The sequence below is a fragment of the Ceratina calcarata genome, unplaced genomic scaffold (genome assembly GCF_001652005.2).
Source record: "Ceratina calcarata isolate Rehan_Ccalc_2016 unplaced genomic scaffold, ASM165200v1 scaffold46, whole genome shotgun sequence".
NCBI lineage: Eukaryota > Metazoa > Arthropoda > Insecta > Hymenoptera > Apidae > Ceratina > Ceratina calcarata.
This window is the reverse complement of record NW_017170028.1, coordinates 1-20142: the sequence shown is the minus strand read 5'-3', so window position 1 is coordinate 20142 and position 20142 is coordinate 1. Positions and strand designations below refer to the sequence as shown.

The following is a 20142-nucleotide window of genomic DNA, read 5'->3' as shown; positions in this document are numbered from 1 at the left end:
TAAAATACATCGTCGTTAATTTTGTCCCGGCGGCCTTAAATTTCTCCGTCAGATGGCGACTTCCAGTTCACCGTTGCCAGGCTGCTGGAGAACGGATGTTACTACTTGGCGTACGATGTACGAGAGTTGTTCGCGGTAACCGCGAGCAGTCGATCCGCGAACACGAAACCCATCGCGAAACGCAGCCGATCCTTGACTCCGCGGTTTCCATGAACCATCGTGATTCATTTAGTGTCGAAGAGCTCGTGACAGCTCACCATAACAACGACGCCGCACCGGCCCGTTCTCGTTTTCATCCCACTTGTAAGTGTACTTACTTACGTTTCAAAACATCGCCTTCCGGTTATCGACGCTTCCGCCTTTTTGAATTTCTCGCGCATTTGAACGTATAGAAAAAGTCCAATGCGATTCATTTCGCGAAATTGTGGAAAATTGAACTACAGCTATAGTAATCTATACTTTAACAGATGAGATAGCATGAATATTCATTACAGTTTTATAATAATACAAGTTACGATCTGTGTTTCATTCATTTTCTGTGACATTTCTAAATAGGCTTGGACGTAAAAAAAGAAGACGTGACTTTAGCGCGACTTTAGCCTTATCGTTACGAAATGACAGTTCTATTCTTGATTATCAAGCGTTGGGATCGTGACCGCGAACGGGCGTATCGTTTTTCAGAATTCTGCGATGCGAGCAGAAATTAGTTAACGCAATCGTCAACGCTGGCTAATGAATGATCGCGCCATGATCGTAAAGCGTTATCGCCATGGTCCACATTTTTATTCCCCGTTTAACGAGTCCCATTGATTCCTGAGCGTCCAATCTAAAAAGGTGCCTCTGCCTTTCATTACGCTCTACACTTTAAAAGACTGGATACATTTGCGTAATACGCATCGAGAAAATACCTACGCAGATTTTCCATTGTTCCTCATTGCGTTACTCGTTTTTTTTAGAAAGAAAACCGCCTTCGTCCATAGAAACTTTTGTGAAATTGTAGTTTTCAAGTTGCAACCGGTTGATAAGTGCAGTTTCGCGTCGAATAAATTAGCAGGCAGTTTCGTGTCGCGGGTGTCTCCATTAGATAAGAAACGCTTTTAAACCCACGACGACGAGAAGAATTAATTTTTTGCCAACCGACTCTGGCATCTCAGTGATTCGAATTTTTGCATCAATGCTTCCAGCGCAATGATTTACGGTCCGTTCGAACCATATTTTATCACCTTTTTTCCTAATAACGGTTCGCTGCAACGGAAGGAGTGTTTTTATGGGTAGCACTGGTCGCACCGTTGTTTCGGTTACGTAAGGCAATCGGGACCGGGGCATTACATAATAATGATTATAAACGAATCTCATAATCGAGCTAATGCGAACTGTCCAATGACACTGGTCTCGTCGTAACCCTGTTCCCAATGTTTCTCCCGCGATACCGCATGAGAAACAATCTTCCTCCATTATAGGGCTACCTGATATTCATAGAACACGACCTGAACCTGTCCTCAACCGTTTGATAAATGTCAGATCCATATTCTAATTTCTGCTGTTATATATTTATACAAACATTATCAATAATTTGTCTCATTATTTCCATTTATGAATAAAAATGATATAATTTAATGTAACATCAAAGATATTGTAATTTCATTAGAATATATTACTATACTCTTCACCTAGTATGATAATTGAAACGACTTCAACACATCTGGAATATCAAGTAGAAATAAAATTACTTGATCATATATTTCAATGCTTTACATGCTGTCCTGCAGGAGCTAATTTGAAACCGTTAATCTTGAAGATAACATTCATAAACACCAGACTAATAAATCATTAACCAGGAACCCTGATAGCTGTTAACCACGAGCTTTTTAATGGTCCCAGATTAGAATAGATTTCTGGATCAAGGACCACCTCCTAGCGTTCGAAGGGGGATTGGAAACATTAATTAAACGTCGCAGTATCGCGGTATACCGGTCCGATAATCCGCGGGCGATATACGATCGCGTTGATCGTGCGAACCGGCCGAACGTTGATTTCTCTTCCCATGTTCCTTGTCGTGGAAACAATCGTCAGAGGACTCTTTTTTTAACAGCTAGCTCATCCATTTTCTCGGCTCTCCCATGGGAAATTTTTGCTATTTTCGTTCATAATCGCCGAAACTTTCGACTCGTCGATTGGCGCGGGAACAATAGAGTTCGTTCCTCTGAACACGAGATACTGTTTCAATTAATTAATTAAACTTTATTTGAGGATCGTACAGTAACTATGCTTAAATATTAATTAATTAAAATATACTTGAAGTTACACTTTGAACGTCGTTATACATAGAGAGACTCTTGAAAAGACACGGGTCGTCAATTATAAGGGAAAGGATGAGGGCCGAGGGAGCAGCGTCATAATTCCTAATTTATTACAATGCGCTTGTTAATCGCGAGACGATATGCGTGTACGCTTCTACTCCCACGTGGTATAACGGGTGATCGGACAAAGGCCCGTCACCCTTTTGCCACCCTTAATCCCCCTGCGGCGTACGTGATTGGCTTTTCCATCGCGGGATTACGCGTGGGAACACGGGATTAAAGACTTCGCCGCTTCGAGGAAAAGTGTGATCCGTTATCGTTCAGTAAATACAATTACTTATCATTATAATGACCGTGTAAAATTAGTAATTATCTCATTCCTTATATTTGTTTCCTTATATTTGTTTAAACTTATGCAACACTGATTGAAAAGACGTAAATTCCTGTAAAACCATGCAAGTGGTGCCGTAATTACGTTTGATACTATCGAGATGATACACGGGGAGATATAATGGACGATAGAGGAGCGGTACGCATCGTAATTCCTTTCTTCGGTTACATCACGTGGGAAGCGAGCCGCGTAGGTCGCGAATAGCCGTCGCGACGGAACGTCGTGGTATCAGGCGAGAACGAGGGAGTAAAAAGAACCGCGTTAACGTTAACACTGGAAACACCGAAACGCAGAGAAACGTGCCGCGGCCGGTCGGGTTGACGTGACGTGGCGAGCGGCGAGAGAGGATCATAGATGATCGCAAATTGCCCGCAATTGGCAGGAAGTCGTGGCGAAGGGGGACCGTTTCTACGCCCCCTCGTACTCTCTTCGCCGTTCATTAGCCGCAACCGCCGCGTTTGCGGTTCCATTTCGCTATCGCACGAATTGATTTCAAGTACTTACGATTAACCCGGTTCGATTCCAGCCTTCAGCCACCTTCACGTTCACCTGACTAAAACTGTTATCTTCGGCTTGATGATTTTTTCTCTAATTATGTAGGATTTAGTATCACTTTAACTAGAGTAGCAATAATTTTAAACAGTCGTTCGTTTAATTTTATTACTTTGACTGAATCGAGTAGCTCGCAGAATACTAATTGTAATGTTAGATTCTTCGTCAGATGAATACGTCAGCTTACAAATGACGAGCATTTAAAATGATCTAATAGCTGTTACGCAAGGCAGCAGGAAAAGACTTATAAGAATAATGGTTTTCCATGCAACAGGCGGGAAGTATGGAACTTATTTATCGTGACGAGTTCTGCGGGACTCGGAGCACGTTTTCAGCTTAAGTTTGTTTAACGAGCACGATTCGCAATAAGTGGTACTGTGGGTTGCGTTCAGTTAAGCGATAAGGTGAATCAATATTGTCCAATCTTGATAACAGCTTTCGGATTGGACCCTAGACGTAGGAATATTTTTCATCGCTAAACGTGGAAATAAAGTAAAATGGAATCCTTTCAAGTAGAAATATTCTTAGGGGGTGCCGTGACGAGAAATACATTCCATCATCGGTGAACATAAATCACACGTTTCTTCCTCGACAAACAACGCGTCACGATCCTATTTCACGCGTTATTTAAGTAACTCTTACAGTTGAAAACGTTGCACACCCGTCCTCGGTTTTATTTCTTTTCGCGCTTCACCTGTTCAAAGAAACGTTCATAACTCGCGGTTGGACGTGTTCCGTCGAGAAATTTACATCCGTCGAGTCTGCTAACATGAATTTTTAGTAGACGAATACGATGTTCCCAATTTGCACAAGAATTCACATTTTACTGATTATGAAATAAATATGCATTCACCTGGAATGATTTGAATCGGTTTACGTACAACAAATGATTGTCAGAAAAATTAAGCGATTAATTGGAACGACGCGTTGAGAGGGAAAATCGTACAGACGGATCTTTTATTCAGTGGTTGGCTGCGCGCCAGTGGTTCTATTATTTAACATGCACTCGCGATGTTTTATGCATGGAAAAAATTTATCGGACACGGCGCACTCTTTCCCGAGATTCTGGCTCTCGATATCGTGGCCTGTAAAATCTCTTGCCTCTACAATTCTAGAGAAGAAAGGGTTCCTTACGATACATGCATGCAGGACTTACTTAAAGCTGATAATAATTCTGAGATTCCCAACTTTTTGTAGATTCATGAATTTAATGATTTGCTGATTTATTATATGATTTACTATACTATTGTATTTTTATATCATGTTGGATTTTTTCAATGAAAAGAGTATCCAAGTACTCTAAGTAAGACTTATAAACGGGAATGTAAGTATGTACAATACATAGAGTGTACAAGGCGATAATGTTTACGCAAATATATACTCGAAGAGTCGCGTGCACTGAACACGTGACCGAGGGAAAAGCGTGATCGCAGATTTCCTGCGACCTTGCGATCATGGCTTGGCAGGCGATTCGTAGGAAAGTGACGCGTCTCCGAGCGGTGCAACGCCTTTTCAATAGACGGCTTCCTCGGATTCATCGCATCGCGATCGAGATCGCGTATAGGTGAGAGGCCCCCCGTTTTGCCGGCTGGGTGTCCCGTTAGGGGACCTAGAAGGCCCAGAAGGGGCCACAGCCAATCGTACCTCAACCTGATTCCGAGAGCACACCGGAACGGATCCTCGTCCGACGAGGATCGCCCGCCGGCCCCGTCAGTCAACCGGTTACGATTCATTCGTCAAACTCTCGCGTCGTGCTCTCTCTTGTATCGTATATTCATTATGACAGATGAACTGGACTAGTGCGCGGAAAGGTTGAATCACCGTTTCGCTGCAACGACGATGAAGACAACGACTTTCCAAGTCGATTGTAAGTTTGCATTCCGCGGTTCTTTTGTTCGGTTCTCTGTGCTCCGTGACCCGAAATCGTCGTTCCCCAAGGGAATAGAAATACCCGTCGACAGACCCTACCAATGGAATACGTAATCATCGGTTTCAAGGCTTTATCTTCATCTCCCACGTTGCCTCTCCTTTATCCCTTTTATTGCTCCTCGCTCTCAGATTCCATAGTTCATTCCCTGGTAATTTAAAATAATGCGTAGTTCCCGATAGGCACGTTCATTGTTTATTCAAAAATCTATCCAATTTCGGATCGAATAGCGTGCTTTCGCCACGACGACCGAATCGGTCGTGCCTCACGCGAGTATAAAAAGCGAAAGTTATCCGGAGCGTGGTTAACGAGCGGTAAATACGAGTGCTAACGAACTCGGTGCGTAAGCCAATTAAAATTCATGAAGATAAAGCGTCGTGTTAAAAAGCAGCGCGAGCTTGTGCGTCCGATGACACATCTGAGGGACAGGTGCGAGCGGCGTGGTAAAGGTGAGACTCGAGGAATCATCGCGTTTTTCGTGTGTTTCCAGGAAACACTGCCAGTCCCTTTGACGTTAACGTCCTACGGGTAATCCAGCCATGGGCCGCACAGGATACACGTGCATCAGGCACGTCTTCTGCTCCCTCAACGTTCTTATTTGGGTAAGGTACATTTCCTGTGAATTGTTCTTTAAACGCTTCTTAACCACTCCTTATTTTACTACCTTTGTACGTTTTTCATACTCATTATTCATTAAATAATTTTTAGTTCAAATCATATAAACAGGAATATAGAAATTCTATGTAGAAATGCAAATAAATGTTATTGAGAGTTGAGAATGCCGTTTACAGCTACCTCGTCGTTGACAATGCGTTACTAAACATACTAATTGTCATACGCAATCGTTTCATCATCGACGGTAATGCGAGCTTCTGCGCAATTAAAAATAAATATTATGCCCGCGTTTCTGATGACACGGCACGCGAATACTAAAAACAGCCGTACGGACGCGTAACTACCGTAACCGCGTCGCGAAGCGCACGAAGTAAATCCAAAGTTAATTTCCATCAATGCGCAGCGCGGATAACTCGCCCACGCGGCACGCGCATTTAAATCGGCGCGCATTGTCGTCCTAGCATCGGCGCATTCCGCTGTCTCTCTTCCCGGCGAATTTATAGTGCCACTTGAAATCCGCTCGTCACCGCTCTTTAAATAGGACGTTGAACCGTGCTCTATGAGCTGTGAACTTACGGTACTCGCAGACTTTTCCTTGGAAATCTTTTCAGCAGGTGTTCTCTCCCGCCTTTCTTACGATCTGCATGCAAATTTACTCGACGCCTCTTGATTAAACGATTTACTTAATCTTGATTAATTACCTGCATTGTAATTCTAAAATTTAATGAAATAAATATTTTAAAAGTCCATTCAGATGCGAATACGTTGCACAGTGAGAGTGTATCTTAATTTGCTTAGGGAGAAAAAGGGAGACGGATAATTTTCTACAAGCCTAATTAAATGGCGCCTTTAATTGCGCGGCCAGATTGGCTTCAAGACATCAGCTTCTAGTTTTATGCGATCTTTCAAGAGACGTTTAACGGTACTTGGTTTAAATCGAGCGCGAGTTTAACGAGCGGGTTCGTTTAATCGTCGACTGACTGGTTCTTTCGGTCGTTTCATTCATTCCTCGCGGTTACGATGCTTCCCGTCGATAAACCGTGACCGAGCGGCCCGCATAAATTATTCCATTCGAACTAGTTCGACCGGATTGGATAACGCGACCTGTCGTTATCATGTTCGCGCTAATTTACATCGTCTCGAGAGAGTATAAGAAAGAACAGTAGGTCCACTCTGTCGAAAAGTGTACTAATAATTGACTCTTATCGTCGTGCAATTGTAGCAGACATAATGAGCGCATGCCTCGACGAGTAGTCGGACAAAGCAGAAAGACGGCAAATTATTAAACCGCAACAATCTCCGCAGAGAGGTCAATATCCCTTCTATTTGATCTAGCCATCTCTCGGGAACTTTACCCAGAAACTCTGTTTCGTTTAACCGAGACGACGATTTCCCCTTTGAAACGGTAACCATGCAACCGACCACCAACTGCGAAGGAAATAGGTAAATCGAGACGACTTTCCAGTTCTACTTGATGCCCGAAGAAAGTCGAGCATTGATATTTCCTTGCCGCGTGACAAATAATAATAAACGGCAACGAAGGCGAAAATCGGAATCTGGGAGCCAAAGTTCAGGATACAGTCGACTAGTATTTTAGACTTTCTCCATGAAAGCAAACGTTGCATTGTTTAATTGCAATGTCCCCAGGCTTTCCCACGAATAGCCCACTTTTCATTCGCTATTATTTCCAGACGGTGAAAAAAAATTCGGTTTCTCGGCAACATTCTCAAGTCGAATCGTCTCTCCTGCATAATTCATCGAGTCCCTATTTTCAGTGCGTCTAGCGTGACTCGGGATTGAAAGTCGTACCGCGATTAGAGGTCGAGTCACAGGTGCAGAACCCACCGACCTCGGTATTCGCAAAAGTTTCGCAAGGCGACATGTTAATACGGAAGTGCGATCATGTTGCGTGCATAAGCGTGCACTGAATCCTCAAGGGGAGACTGTCTCAACAATCAAACTTGTGTTGTTTCCCAAATCATTTTTTAAGAAACAATTTCTATTGTTCTATGGTGCATTCAAATTGTGGAATCGAGCATTTGCCAAGTGGGTCGCCACTTTTACATTTTCACCGTTTTCCTCTTTGTGAAAAGGTTCCATTATTTTATTTTTAAACTCTGTCCAGTTATAGAAACTTTTCACAATGTAATATACAGAATTCGTGACTTTTTCAAGACAATAAAAGACAATTCAATTGTTTACGTTGTTTCACAAACGTGCTCAGTAAATCTCATATCTTATTTACTTTACAGTTATGCGCTTGTGGAATTTTGGGTGCAGGCCTCTGGCTACGACTGGCGTACTCCGGATACACGACCTTGGTCCCTCAGTACAGTTTCGCGTCAGCTGACTCGCTGCTGTTAGGCGCTGGATGTTTAACCTTCGTTGTAGCCTTCTTCGGATGCTGCGGTGCATGGTTTCAATCCAGATGCATGCTGATCACGGTTGGTAATACGCTCTACCTCGACTGTTCGACCTTCGCTCGATTCTGTCATTACGTAACTCGTCTCCGTTTACAGTACTTCGGATTAGTTATACTGATGTTCCTGGCTGAATTCATGCTGGGCACTCTGGCCTTCATCTTCAGGGAGTATCTGGCTAAAAGCTTGAAGGACGAGCTGCTGTTCGGTATCGAGAAACATTACAACGCGACTAGAGAACCGGGAACCCTTGCTGCCGTCTGGGACCACATACATACAGACGTAAGCTACATTTCAGTATGAAAATATATTCAATATAAAATATATATTTCAATATAAAATACAAACGTTCCTCTAGCTTATTATTTATTTTATTCTTATCATTATTCGACTGTTTTCAGATTTCAAATTTTATATTAATTAAGAGATTTCGCATATCGAATTTCAGTTCCACTGCTGCGGCGTTCGAGATTATACCGATTGGTACCGGATCGACGCTTGGCCAATGCAGGATCGCGTCCCAGATTCCTGCTGCTCGCAGAGGTTTCGTTACTGCGGCCGACAGGATCCCGAGGGGCGCAACAAGGAACTGTGGTACAAAGAGGGCTGCGCCTCTGCCATACAAATGTGGCTTGTCACCAGGCTGCACATCATCGGAATCGTTGGCCTCGTTGTGGCTTTCCTACAACTGTTCGGTCAGGTGGCGAGCATGATCCTGTTCTGCACAGTGAGGCACAAGAAGTCCTCCCACACGTACAAGAGTTACGACACCGCGAACACCTAGAATTTCAGATGGATCTTAGACGAGACCAGTGTCTAAGGTCCATCGAGAGCAAAAACTAACCGATGATAATTGCAAGCGACGATGATCGCGATCTTCTTTATTCTTAAAAGAAGATTTCGATCATTGATGATCCCGGCTTCCTGCAAATTCTATCTGCTACGCGATTCGAACGAATTCTTTCTCGTAGAGTCTGTGCAGCACCAGTGATCACCGCGAAGATCGCAAAAATCTAGCCACGTATCAGCGAGAAAGTGGAGCGAGATGATTAACGAGCTCGGCTTTAGAGACGTTTACCGCGGGCCATTACCTCTAACGGCTCGTTAATTTGATAAATGACTCTTCTTCCGTTCGTCAGAGCTTTTTAACGAAACAGCTTCGGATTCGTAGACAGTAATACTACCGCAAAAACGACACGGAAGTAAAGCGACTGCCGCCACGGCGATTAAATGTCATGAAAGGGAAATTCTGTTTTATTTCTAAACGTAGAACGCGAACGTATTTATGTATGTTATCTTGCATGCGATTTTATTTACTAGAGATATCGTTATCGCACACGGCGCATACCAAAATTGCGTTACGCACGACGGGGCTCTTATTATTTCTTTTCGCTTGTTGCATGCCTGGTCGTGCGAATGCGAGCACAAGTATTTTTACTTATAGCTGAAGATCAGACCTGCATTCCACGTGGGGACCGCGACTCCCGGAGTTTGTTAGCTTTAAATCCACAGCAGAGCCGATCGAGTACCATTTCTATTGTACAATGCAATCCTTCCTTTCCCTTATTATTTTTTATTGAAAATTAAACAAAAATATACAGTACATTTTACAAGCTTTTAAATACCTGTTAAAGTTATTTTGTAATTTAATGCGTAGTATTAAATACGATGGAAAGGAAGAGTTAATCTCGTAGTTAATAATATAGTAGCACGTGGCCGCCTGCTCTTTTGAGAAACCGGCTGTATACCTGTGCAAGGGGCTGCTCAGAACCACTTGAAAGGGTCTTTTTTATGTGTCTCGAGTGGCATGGCACTTGAGGTATTGAGAAAATATACTGAACACGTTTAGAATACACACGTAGAATGTTTATGTTGCACAGGTGGATACTCGGTGTAAGGAGGCAGCTTTGCTACGAGATCGCAAAGATCATGTTGGCTAAAAACCAACAAATTACGTATTATTGTTCGGATAATAAATAATATATTTATGCGAGAACACTCTTCAAACTGTTTCTCTATTCCTCATCGTTCATCACATGAGTTAATATAAAATAAAAAAAATTCTTCAAAGGAAACAACAAACAAATAAGCAAAGTATAAAATAGAATATGTCAACTATAATTTACAGTAAGTACAAGCGTCACTCAAGTCCAACCAAACGAGCTCCAACGTGATTCAGCGCCTCTGTGAGTTCCCTGGATTTTTGTCTGAAAGTGTTCCGTGGAAACTGGAAACAATTGTCAGTTCAAATAGTTGAAATAATTGTCATAATCTAGTATTCTGATACGCTGTTCGTAAAGATACTTACGTCAACAACGGCGTTCAGAAAATTGCTCAGTCCCTCGTAGCCACTGACCAGCGCCCTTCCAACTCCTATGAACTTGTCTCCAGAGTTTCCATACTTTTCCTGCTCCTTGATACCATCTACCAGCGGCGTCGGATTCACGAAGGATTCCAGGAATCCCGAAAAAGGCTTTGATATCGGCCGTTCAGCGATCGCCTGCTCGGCCTCGTTCTCCAGCCGAACCGATTCCCGAGCGTACGCATGGGTGTTCGTTACTGGCGGATGCTGGGTGCTCCACAAGGACACCTCGCCCGGGTTCAAGGCCACAGACCTGGTCGCGACTACTGTGGCCACGTTGTTCCGCGATTCACTGGCCGCTGTCTACTTGGTGAACATGCACCTTAATGTACGCAATTACTGTTTCAACGTTCAACGCTAATTGATATTCTTCCGAAAAATGTTTCTTAACGTTTTATTCTATTCTATTCAAGGATTCTTGAAGTGTTTAAATTAGAACTCTATTGCACGAATATCAATCAGCGTTAGAACCTGTCACGATTCCGATATATGTATAGTAAATATCACAATTTTTGCTGACTTTCTTTTTTATTATTTTGTACGCAATCTCAAGACACTCAGTAGAAATTGGGATGTTTACTATATTTATTTGCAGTCATTTAGTCGTAGAACGTGTGCATGAGTGTTAGGTGAACGTTTTTAGTAAGTAAATATTCGGTGGGTTCATGCGTAATACGTATTCGCACAAGACCTGACCTCGGGAAACTTTTACACGCGATATGTTTTTACCACCCGTCGAGGCTCGTTGGTTATTCATTATTACCACATGTGATTGGAAAAAAAGGCAGCCTTGTGCTGGATAAAAGTTACGAAATCGCCAGATGAATCGATCTGCTCGTTGATATTTCTCAAATCTATTTCTAAAGCTAAAATGAAGACGAAGATCGAATGACTAATGAATTCAGTGCGCCAATTACCTCCCACCGATCGGCTATGATGTTTCTGGCCAACGTGACGGAATTCACGAGCCTCCCAGCGACGATTCGAATCGCGTCCGCGATACGTCCTAAAAATTCCTACAAAAACCGAGACTCAATTTTGACCCGCCTTCTCTGCCAGGACAGAATTTTGTAACTTTACCTCCAATTCTTCGTCTTCCCTGACATCGTTTATTCCTTACCACTATAATATGCCTACCGATTTTTGCAACATTCAGGATTTGAATGATCAATTAAGAACTGCTATCCAAAATTTTTATTCTTTTAAAGATAAGATTTTGACTAGCAGTTCATATAGATTCAGTTTGTACCTAAATCCGGTCGTTTACCCTCTTTGGTTCAGGAATTCATTCAACAAATTTCACTCACCCGTACTTGCTCGTTGAATAGAGGCTGCGTGTTACCGGTGTTCAACGTGAATGTGGTTGGCTGCTCCACAGGTAGGCCGCCGCACGAATTGAACCGACACACAAAGAGCAGAATGCACAGTCCTGAAATTTCTCTTCGCCCGTACGTACTCTTCATCGTTCTCCGAAAAAGATTCGTTCTCCTTTCGTAATTATTCTTTTTCCTGGATAACAACATCGTGCACATTTCTGGATAGAATTACTTATCATCGAGACATACCGAATTATTTCTCCTCTTAAAATCTCGATCTAACGTACGTTCCGAATTGAGAACCGCAAAGAAGAAAGTTGATCGAACGAACTGTTCTTTGTATCGCAGTCGCACGGCGACTAAGAAATTTCGTTGCGCTCCGTTATAAAACTTGGCTTACTCTCTTACGACACGATACTTTCTCTTTCGATTCTGCTTCGCGATGCTAACATCGACTTACTCGAATCGAGCGCAGTATAAGCCTTGTTTTCTTGGAAGTTCGTTCTCGATCCGAATCGAGGATTGATAGAAATAATTAGAGAATTTAGTTCGAGGTTGGGGAGTGAGAAGGGAAAGACAAAAATGAACGCTTGCAATTATTTATAATTGATGCATTTATTCTTTGGTCGAACTTATTATGGGATAGCTATACAATTTACCGTCACATATGATTTCGGGCTGTTAAACATTGTATGATTGGGCTCTAGATACGGTTGCAATTAGAAAGTTTTCTAATTCCCCTCTGAGCTCAACGTTATAATGGTACTGGCAGAAGTGAGGTTACAGAACCCAACAGTACTTTTATTATTGGGTATACGTTTCTATAAACTGACGACACTACCTGAAAAAACAGATTTGAATTAGAAGAAAATCTTCACTTAAGAATGAATAGATCAAATTGTACAATATACTTTTCTATACTATATCTACTATATCTCTATACTTCTCTTCTTTTTCTAACTGTATTAGGAAAATTGTGTTATACGCGAAAGTTAATTCTGAATAGATTGTAATACTTTGATCACAAGCTGCGCTGTGGATATGACGGATCCAAGTACTGGTATCATCTTCAAGGTGTCTACGTTGTTTACAAGTAGACTTATGAGGTTGCTAATTGTGAGTGTGTTCAATATGCTCTGAACACTGCTCAGGATATCCTGAAGCTGCGCAGGTATTTTATCGACATTGTTTAACGACAACACATTTCCAATTATGGTCGTAACCTTCTTTATTATATTCTGTATTTCCGCTACATCTGTCCCAAGGAACATAATTTGTAATTAATATCTTTATCACTCGAATTTAGAGTTTAAAACTGAGAATATTTCAACTCTACTGATTTCGATTGGATGCAATGTATCAAATGTGAATATGGAAAGATTTCGAAAGAACTCTTTAGTCAAGTTTAGTTAAATAATTGTGAAGATGGTTAAAAATGTTGCAAATAATTTTGCTGACTATCGTGAATAATTCTTGTTAAGATGATTTCTATGATTTTTATTACAATACTTACTATTGGTATCTTCTCCGGATTCCCCTGAACCACCTCCGGGTGCGACCTACAATATATTTTGAATCTTTTATTACACAAGTTGTAGTGACAATGCGATGTTCATTTACACTTTTTTCTCGAATTGCGAATCCGTTCGCTTCTATACACCTGTGATTATTTTTTTGACACTGAATGAATTGTACAGTTCGATGTACGTACAAGTTATAAAAGATCAGAATAGCAATTACTGATACTCATGTTTCTTTCGCTAATTAACACAATTTTTTATATTCACTTGCTTTGCTAGCTTGAAATAAATTTTGGTGGTATGAATAAGCGATCTATTTTCTAAAGTATAATTTACATGTTCGTCAATCAGATTTTGAAAATTCAAATAAAATTCCTTCTCATAGTTATTATATCACAGACTAATCTACGACTTTCGAAGAATCTTTATTTTTATACAAAAATTGAATTCTTTCAAGTATATGAAAAATACAGAACAGATGAATCTACTTTTTTCAATGACACATAATGACTTATTGTCGTTGAAGGAATGAGATAGACGACAGACGAAAGAATAGTTCCCGGAATTTGTCATTTTAGAAAGGGAAACATTACCTCGCCCGGTCCATCGTCAGCTGCTCTCTTCACCAGATAGGGCGGTTGTCGGATTTCTTCTAGACTGACATGGCTCCTTAATTCCTCCGCTGAGGAACTGGCAAATGTCCCAACAAATGCGAAGAGCATGAAGAGCGTTAAAAGTTTTACATTTGCCATGATGCGTTACTGATGTATTGCCAGCAGGAGAGCTATCCTCTTGGTTTTTTCTACTGTATTTAACTTTAAGCCCGTCGTTCGTTTATATACCTCTTATCACATTAAAATATCTGCAGTATTTATTATAAACACTCTAGTAGTCAAATTACCATCGATTTTCCTCGACACGTCACTCGGTTTCAATGTCAATACCATTACTACGTTTTATTCTACAAAAGTGCAAAGTTACGCTTGCAACTTAAACTTCTCATTAGCTGATAAGAGGCATATGACACGTGCGATGGAAAAGCTGCTTTAATTCATATGTGTAATAATTGAAAAATTAATTTAGGCTGAATTCAACAGTGTAAATTAAAGAAAGAGACTTGATCCATTTATAATTGTTTAATATAAAAGTTCTCGTGCAATTTTACAAAAAATTGTTTAGACTCCTCTTAATGGATCATAATGTACATTACCACGAAGATATCGCATTATGTAAAACAGTAAAAGAAATATCCGTTAAGAGCTAAAACTGAAAGGCGCGTTTAACCCTCTCATTATCCGGAATTGTTAGTTAATAACTGGTTAACAGCGTTTAGCGTTGAAATTGGTATCTGGAAGAAGTAACGTCTAATTAGCCTTACGGCTGGCTATATTCAAACATTAAAATTCAGTAATTTTCTGTTTGTTTTACGTTGAAAATGTCATCGAAGAAACCACTGGTATTGCTAGTTTGTGACGCCGGGTTGTTTGGCGAAGGTGTATTGCTAGCATCGTTCGTGGCCTGACGCTTCTGAGCCGAATGAACAGTAGGTTGTGCCTCTACTGCAGGTCCATAATCAAAAATAATTTGTTTCCTTGGTCCCCAAAGCCTTTTCCTAATAGGGCGACCAATTCTCACTCGACGAGGAAAATTATCTGCAAAGTCATCAACAACTAGTTATAATTTATAAGCTACGTCACAAAATTTATTATAATAATCAAGAAAATGTAATGAGCTTGATATTTAAATGTAAATACTAGTTTACCCGTAACTTCATTCGCCTCGCTAGGCAGAGATGGAGCAGGAGGGACTGGTTCGATACCGCTGCTAATTACTTTCACCTTTTGGATCGTTCGTGTCACCGGCGGTACTTGAGGTTCCACGGAAACAACGCCGAATAATCCAGCACCCGCCGCAGGCGCCGCTTGTATCACTTCACGAATCTGACGCAATGAACATGTTCAGAAATCAGTAAATCCTATTAAGAATACTCGAGATCGTTCAAGAAATCTCTTACTTCTTTGTTCGCTGGTGGATCCGCCGGCTTGGGACTTTCGGTCGATGATTCGCCAACCTGTTGACATTTATCCTTGAGAATCGTATTTTAATACCCTTTCACTTATTGATTAAGGCTAAAACTACCGAAAGTCGGGAAGTAACGGTTTTTTTAACGGGGAAATTATTATACGGAAGGGGAATTGGTAGTTCAAATATAAAAATGAGGCAATTCAACGAACCAGCTTATTTTTGTGCTTCTTATCCGATCGAGAGATTATTTGAATATTAGTGCGTCCTTTATTATTTGGATTTTCTGGGTTTGGTTTATTTTTGTCGATATGTTCGTCAGGCTTTTGGTTACTCGGAGCAAACGGTGCATCGGGAGCGGATGGTACTGGTATCGGTATACCGCTAACATCCCCAGCTGATAGACCAACTCCACGAAGTCCAGTAGTGGCAAACAGTCCTCCTCTAATTGGATTAGCAGATCTTCCGCTTCCGTCCAACATTCCGCCTAATCCGGCCGCTGCCTCGTGTCTTCCGTTCCCGAGACCCGCTCTTGCGTAGAGCCCACCACCTATCAGTTCGATTGTAGAATATTTTTACAACGATAAATAAATCAGGAAAATTTTAATATCAAAAGAAATCCCGTGCTATTTTGCTGTCTGAAGTGTCTCAAAAATATGAAAAATATATTTTATACGAGATTGACGACATTTGGATGTTTCCGCGAGACAGCATTAATTTGCAACACGTGCAGTGTTGTTATATAATTGATTCGTATCATCATTATTTTCCGGGCGTAATAGGTCACAGTTAACAGAAGATAGAAAAAGTGTGACGTCAAAACGGAATAATACTAGCCAGCATTCGCATTATCGCCGCCGAGCAAGCCACCCAACCCAGCACCAGCGTGGGCACCCCAAGGTGTACCGGCACTCGCGTGTAGTCCACCACCAGTTTGGGAGCCACCCAGGAGGCCGCCCAACCCGGCTGCGGCGTGGTAGCCAGCAAAATTTAATCTGATGCCACCGTTGGTGAACTGAATTAATGGCAGCTGTGAAAAATAAATAGAAACGAATTAATTCTATTCTGTTTCCGGAGATTCGAGGGCGAAAGGGAAACGATCGTGATTTAATTTTAACTAGTTTTTCTCTCTGGAGTAGTTTTAACAGAGAAACTATTATAGCTTGTTTATTTCGTATAGTAGTTTTAAAATTCACTAAATAGAGTCTTATGTAGTCACATGTCGGAAATGAGTGTGCTAATTAAAAGCGACATTCTTTGGCCATTTACTGTATGTGATTAGCGAAATGCATGTGCGATTTCGAAATCGTCTAATTGTCTTTTAAGTCTGACCTCTGTCAATGTTTAGTGTTCTACAATGTATAAAGAAGATTAATCGAAGTGTATGGAATAAATAAGGAAGAATATTATGGTGACGCAAAAGTAATTAGAACATGGTCTAGTTACATTTTCTTTACCTATATTTTATGAGTCACCTTCTTCTATGCTTCGCATTTAAAAGACGGGATGTGTTATTATACAAATACATGTTTCTAATTTTAAAGCTAAAAATATCGACAGTATCTAAACCCTGTTTTTCAAACGTCTACATAAGCATTGCGAACTCGTTACAACGCTAGCTTCCGCAATCCTTTCTCTACTAGTCGTTACATTTCTCGGTTACCTAATGACACTCTATCATCAGCTACCCTTTCTCTAATTTTCTTTTATATTCAATCAATTACGTATTTTACTTTTCGTTACTTGCCTGTTCACATAATAATTGTAGCAAGAACATTCAACAGACGTTATTCAATTAGAGCGTTACAGTCGGAAACATTAGAAAGTCATTGAACGAAACTTTCATTGATTTTGCAAGGCACGTCTATAAAAAAAAATTTTCACAGTTCTAAAGCTGACATTCAGGGATTCATAAATTCTTTTAATATAAATTCTATCATTTGTCAGACCTTTGCTAAATTCGTAAGCAGTTCAGTCATCGTCGATCGAAATTCGATAAATCGCTGCGTCACGATTATTCACAAAGCAAGTACAAATAGGAACTTGATTAAATTCATCGAGGCGCTCAGTTTAATAAATTGATTACATTTACTCTCAACTAGTAGGAAAACTCACATTAGCCGACGAAGCTTGACCACTGTTATCAGCATTTTGAGGCATTCCGTTCACGGCAATCACTGGGAGAAACGTGAACACTGCGAGAACGTTGCGCCGCAGCATCTTTCTATCAACTGACTCTGGACGTCGGCTGGCCGCCGCATTTACCACCGATTTCTAAAAAGACCTGCAAGGCATCTCGGCGGCCCACCTCCTCTCGTCGGGAAGGAATATTACACAAAGAACGCACTGACGTAGCCCCGAGAAGAAGTTGTTGCTCGTGCCGTTGCTATCGGCGGGTTGAAGTATTTCGCTAGTTAATCGTCGATTTATAACAATTGTCTACTGAATTCTGTCACAATGGGTAACTACCAGGGTCAAGAACGGGCAATAGTAGCCGAGAATGATAGATGGTTAGCCGGCATAGCCAGCCGTTTGCATCGTCAGTTTTGTTATTTGTGAAAGGATTCGGCGATGGGAGCAACGCAAACTGATTTTATTTATAATATCGTTTTTTTGTTAAAAAAAAAGTTAATTATTCAGAAATATAATGGTGTTATTTTGTTTATTTGAATATACTGATATAGATAAAGATAATTCTCCATCCTTGAGAAGTTTTCATATGAACTTGAAGGGATTATGGGACTTAAGAGATTTTATCTGTGCACACATTTTAGTACGATGCGATCGTGACGTGTGATAGTTCTGTCTGTCTTGACGTGAACTGAGAACCGCGCACGGGAATAATTTCAGAGAATTGCAAAAACGCTAGTAAAGAAACAATAGTTGACTCAGTAATTACGAGGTGAATGGATGACGCAAAACCAGATGTATGTTTATTAATTGATCCAACGCCGAATTGATTAGACGAGCCAGTTACACGTGATAAACTACTTCGTCTTAAGATTTACTAAAAGAATTCTAAAGAATTTAGCGGTACATCGGCGATCCAAGACACTCTACGAGTTCTGATTGACAGATCAAGGTTCTCGAAATATCCCGTTAGAGTTTAATTTTTTTTTTTAACTCGAAACGAAGCGATTTCGACGGGTCATTGTCTTCGCTAGACTATCGACGTGTCCGCAATACGTAAAATCGTAGGAAGCGAAAGGAAGTCGTGTGAAAGATGTAAAATTGAGCGACACATTCTTTGTCGTTCCCTCGGTCGACGGAACCGCATACGTGATTCATTCAACCTTGCGCACGCTGTGTTTTTCTTGCGTCCGCTAAGGCATTACGATAACTACGGAATAATTTTATACCCCGCCTCATGATAGGTAATTATCATTCACTGTGGAAAGTAAATGTGTATGTGCAGCGTCACAATATGATTCAAATCTAGCAATTATATTTCAAATCATTTGATTCTAAGAATGGTATCGAGTCGTTAGTACGAAGTTCAGAAAGAAGTACAGTCTAACTCTGCACTTCTTCTTTTATATACATATTATATACGTATTACTTAAAAAAGAACTAAAGTTTTGGCAAACGTGAAAATTAGAGAATAGGTGAAAATTGGTACAAAGTACTCAATTAATACTCATAATATAATGAAGTCCAAATTTCAAAACGTAGTAGAACTGTAAATAGTACCACAATTGTATATAGGTATGAATGATAGTGGTTTCTATTAGATATTTACAGTGGAATGCGAGAAGTAAAAAATCGCACTTTGTAATCAACTCGTTGTGCATTTCATTCTCGTAGCAGTGGAATATTTCACATTAATCAATTGATTGTTGTGATACTACGAAACCGGAATTCCATCTGGTCTTAAGATACTGTTTTCTTTGCTTCGATGCACATATTGTATTATAATTCAACGATTCTGATCAGGTGGAACCTGAAGGTTGAACTATTTAATATATTACATAAATTTCACTAGGATTTTTTTTTAATACAAGGATCAATGGACAATGAGAAAGAATTTATTTCAATTCAGTATATACATGCGTTCTTTTCTTTTGAAGTTCGCTGAAGTCGTCACATTTGAAGGACAAAAAGATTTCCGAGTCTGGAGACGCAACATGAATTTTAACAGGTCTACCCGAAATCACGAAATGTTTCATGCATCGGAAACATGATGAGATCCACACAAACTTACGCAGAAATTACAATTACAGTGTTGATTGTGACAGTGTGATGCGACAATTTTATTAATTAGTATGTTTAATGCTAATTCTGCACCAACATAAAAGCTCTATTAGAACATAGGTATTATATAATGTTTGAATGTAACAAATTTTGCATTTTGCAGTGAATTTCGATAGACTATAAAAGTTAAGACTGGAACGAAATTTTGTTACTTTTTGGTGCAATCTTATTCTCAATCGGGTAATCCTCTTCCGAGGTTGGCGCAATTTTGTTTTGTATTCGATTCAAATTGTCATAAGAGTATTTGTAAGGGTAAGGCCTCTTGTCCTTAGGAGCAATCTTATTTTGGATAACGATTTGAGTGCTGGTTGGTCGTGAGCCTGAAAAAGTGCCACCAGTGTTCCCGTGCCAGGTGAAATTGGTATCTTCTTCTATATTTTCGTGAACTTCGTAGGTATTTTGGTTACCACTTGTACTCCCATGACTTCCATGGGTTCCTATAAAATACGTTCGATGTAAAAGCGTT

General features: G+C 40.6%; 4 protein-coding genes across 9 annotated transcripts; 1 reads left to right on the top strand and 3 right to left on the bottom strand.

Moving 5' to 3' along the window:
- The first annotated feature begins 101 nt into the window (after positions 1-101).
- Positions 102-10201, top strand: Tsp5D (Tetraspanin 5D). 3 transcript variants are annotated; one of them, XM_018028528.2, is made up of 5 exons: positions 102-303; positions 5661-5772; positions 8038-8229; positions 8305-8487; positions 8654-10201. In XM_018028528.2, the coding sequence occupies exons 2-5, from the start codon at positions 5710-5712 to the stop codon at positions 8987-8989; spliced, it is 774 nt and encodes a 257-aa protein (XP_017884017.1). In that variant the 5' UTR covers positions 102-303; positions 5661-5709; the 3' UTR covers positions 8990-10201. The 3 variants fall into 3 exon arrangements, with proteins under 3 accessions (XP_017884017.1, XP_017884018.1, XP_017884019.1); XM_018028529.2 differs by lacking the exon at positions 102-303 and adding an exon at positions 4885-5110; XM_018028530.2 differs by lacking the exon at positions 102-303 and adding an exon at positions 5162-5599.
- A 77-nt stretch (positions 10202-10278) lies between these two features.
- Positions 10279-12413, bottom strand: LOC108627316 (uncharacterized). 4 transcript variants are annotated; one of them, XM_026815499.1, is made up of 5 exons: positions 12133-12378; positions 11875-12076; positions 11485-11583; positions 10514-10870; positions 10279-10432 (listed from the first exon to the last, which is right to left on the bottom strand). In XM_026815499.1, the coding sequence occupies exons 2-5, from the start codon at positions 12028-12030 to the stop codon at positions 10346-10348; spliced, it is 699 nt and encodes a 232-aa protein (XP_026671300.1). In that variant the 5' UTR covers positions 12031-12076; positions 12133-12378; the 3' UTR covers positions 10279-10345. The 4 variants fall into 4 exon arrangements, with proteins under 4 accessions (XP_026671300.1, XP_026671301.1, XP_026671299.1 ...); XM_026815500.1 differs by having other exon boundaries at positions 12171-12378; XM_026815498.1 differs by having other exon boundaries at positions 11875-12378.
- Positions 12414-12479: 66 nt separating this feature from the next.
- Positions 12480-14232, bottom strand: LOC108627321 (uncharacterized). Its single transcript, XM_018028505.2, has 4 exons — positions 13997-14232; positions 13397-13442; positions 12900-13138; positions 12480-12724 (listed from the first exon to the last, which is right to left on the bottom strand). The coding sequence occupies exons 1-4, from the start codon at positions 14153-14155 to the stop codon at positions 12638-12640; spliced, it is 531 nt and encodes a 176-aa protein (XP_017883994.1). The 5' UTR covers positions 14156-14232; the 3' UTR covers positions 12480-12637.
- Positions 14233-14524: 292 nt separating this feature from the next.
- LOC108627320 (uncharacterized) lies at positions 14525-17707 on the bottom strand. The gene is made up of 7 exons (XM_018028504.2): positions 17541-17707; positions 16263-16455; positions 15638-15975; positions 15418-15474; positions 15166-15343; positions 14832-15055; positions 14525-14751 (listed from the first exon to the last, which is right to left on the bottom strand). The coding sequence occupies exons 1-7, from the start codon at positions 17643-17645 to the stop codon at positions 14695-14697; spliced, it is 1152 nt and encodes a 383-aa protein (XP_017883993.1). The 5' UTR covers positions 17646-17707; the 3' UTR covers positions 14525-14694.
- Positions 17708-20142: the final 2435 nt, after the last annotated feature.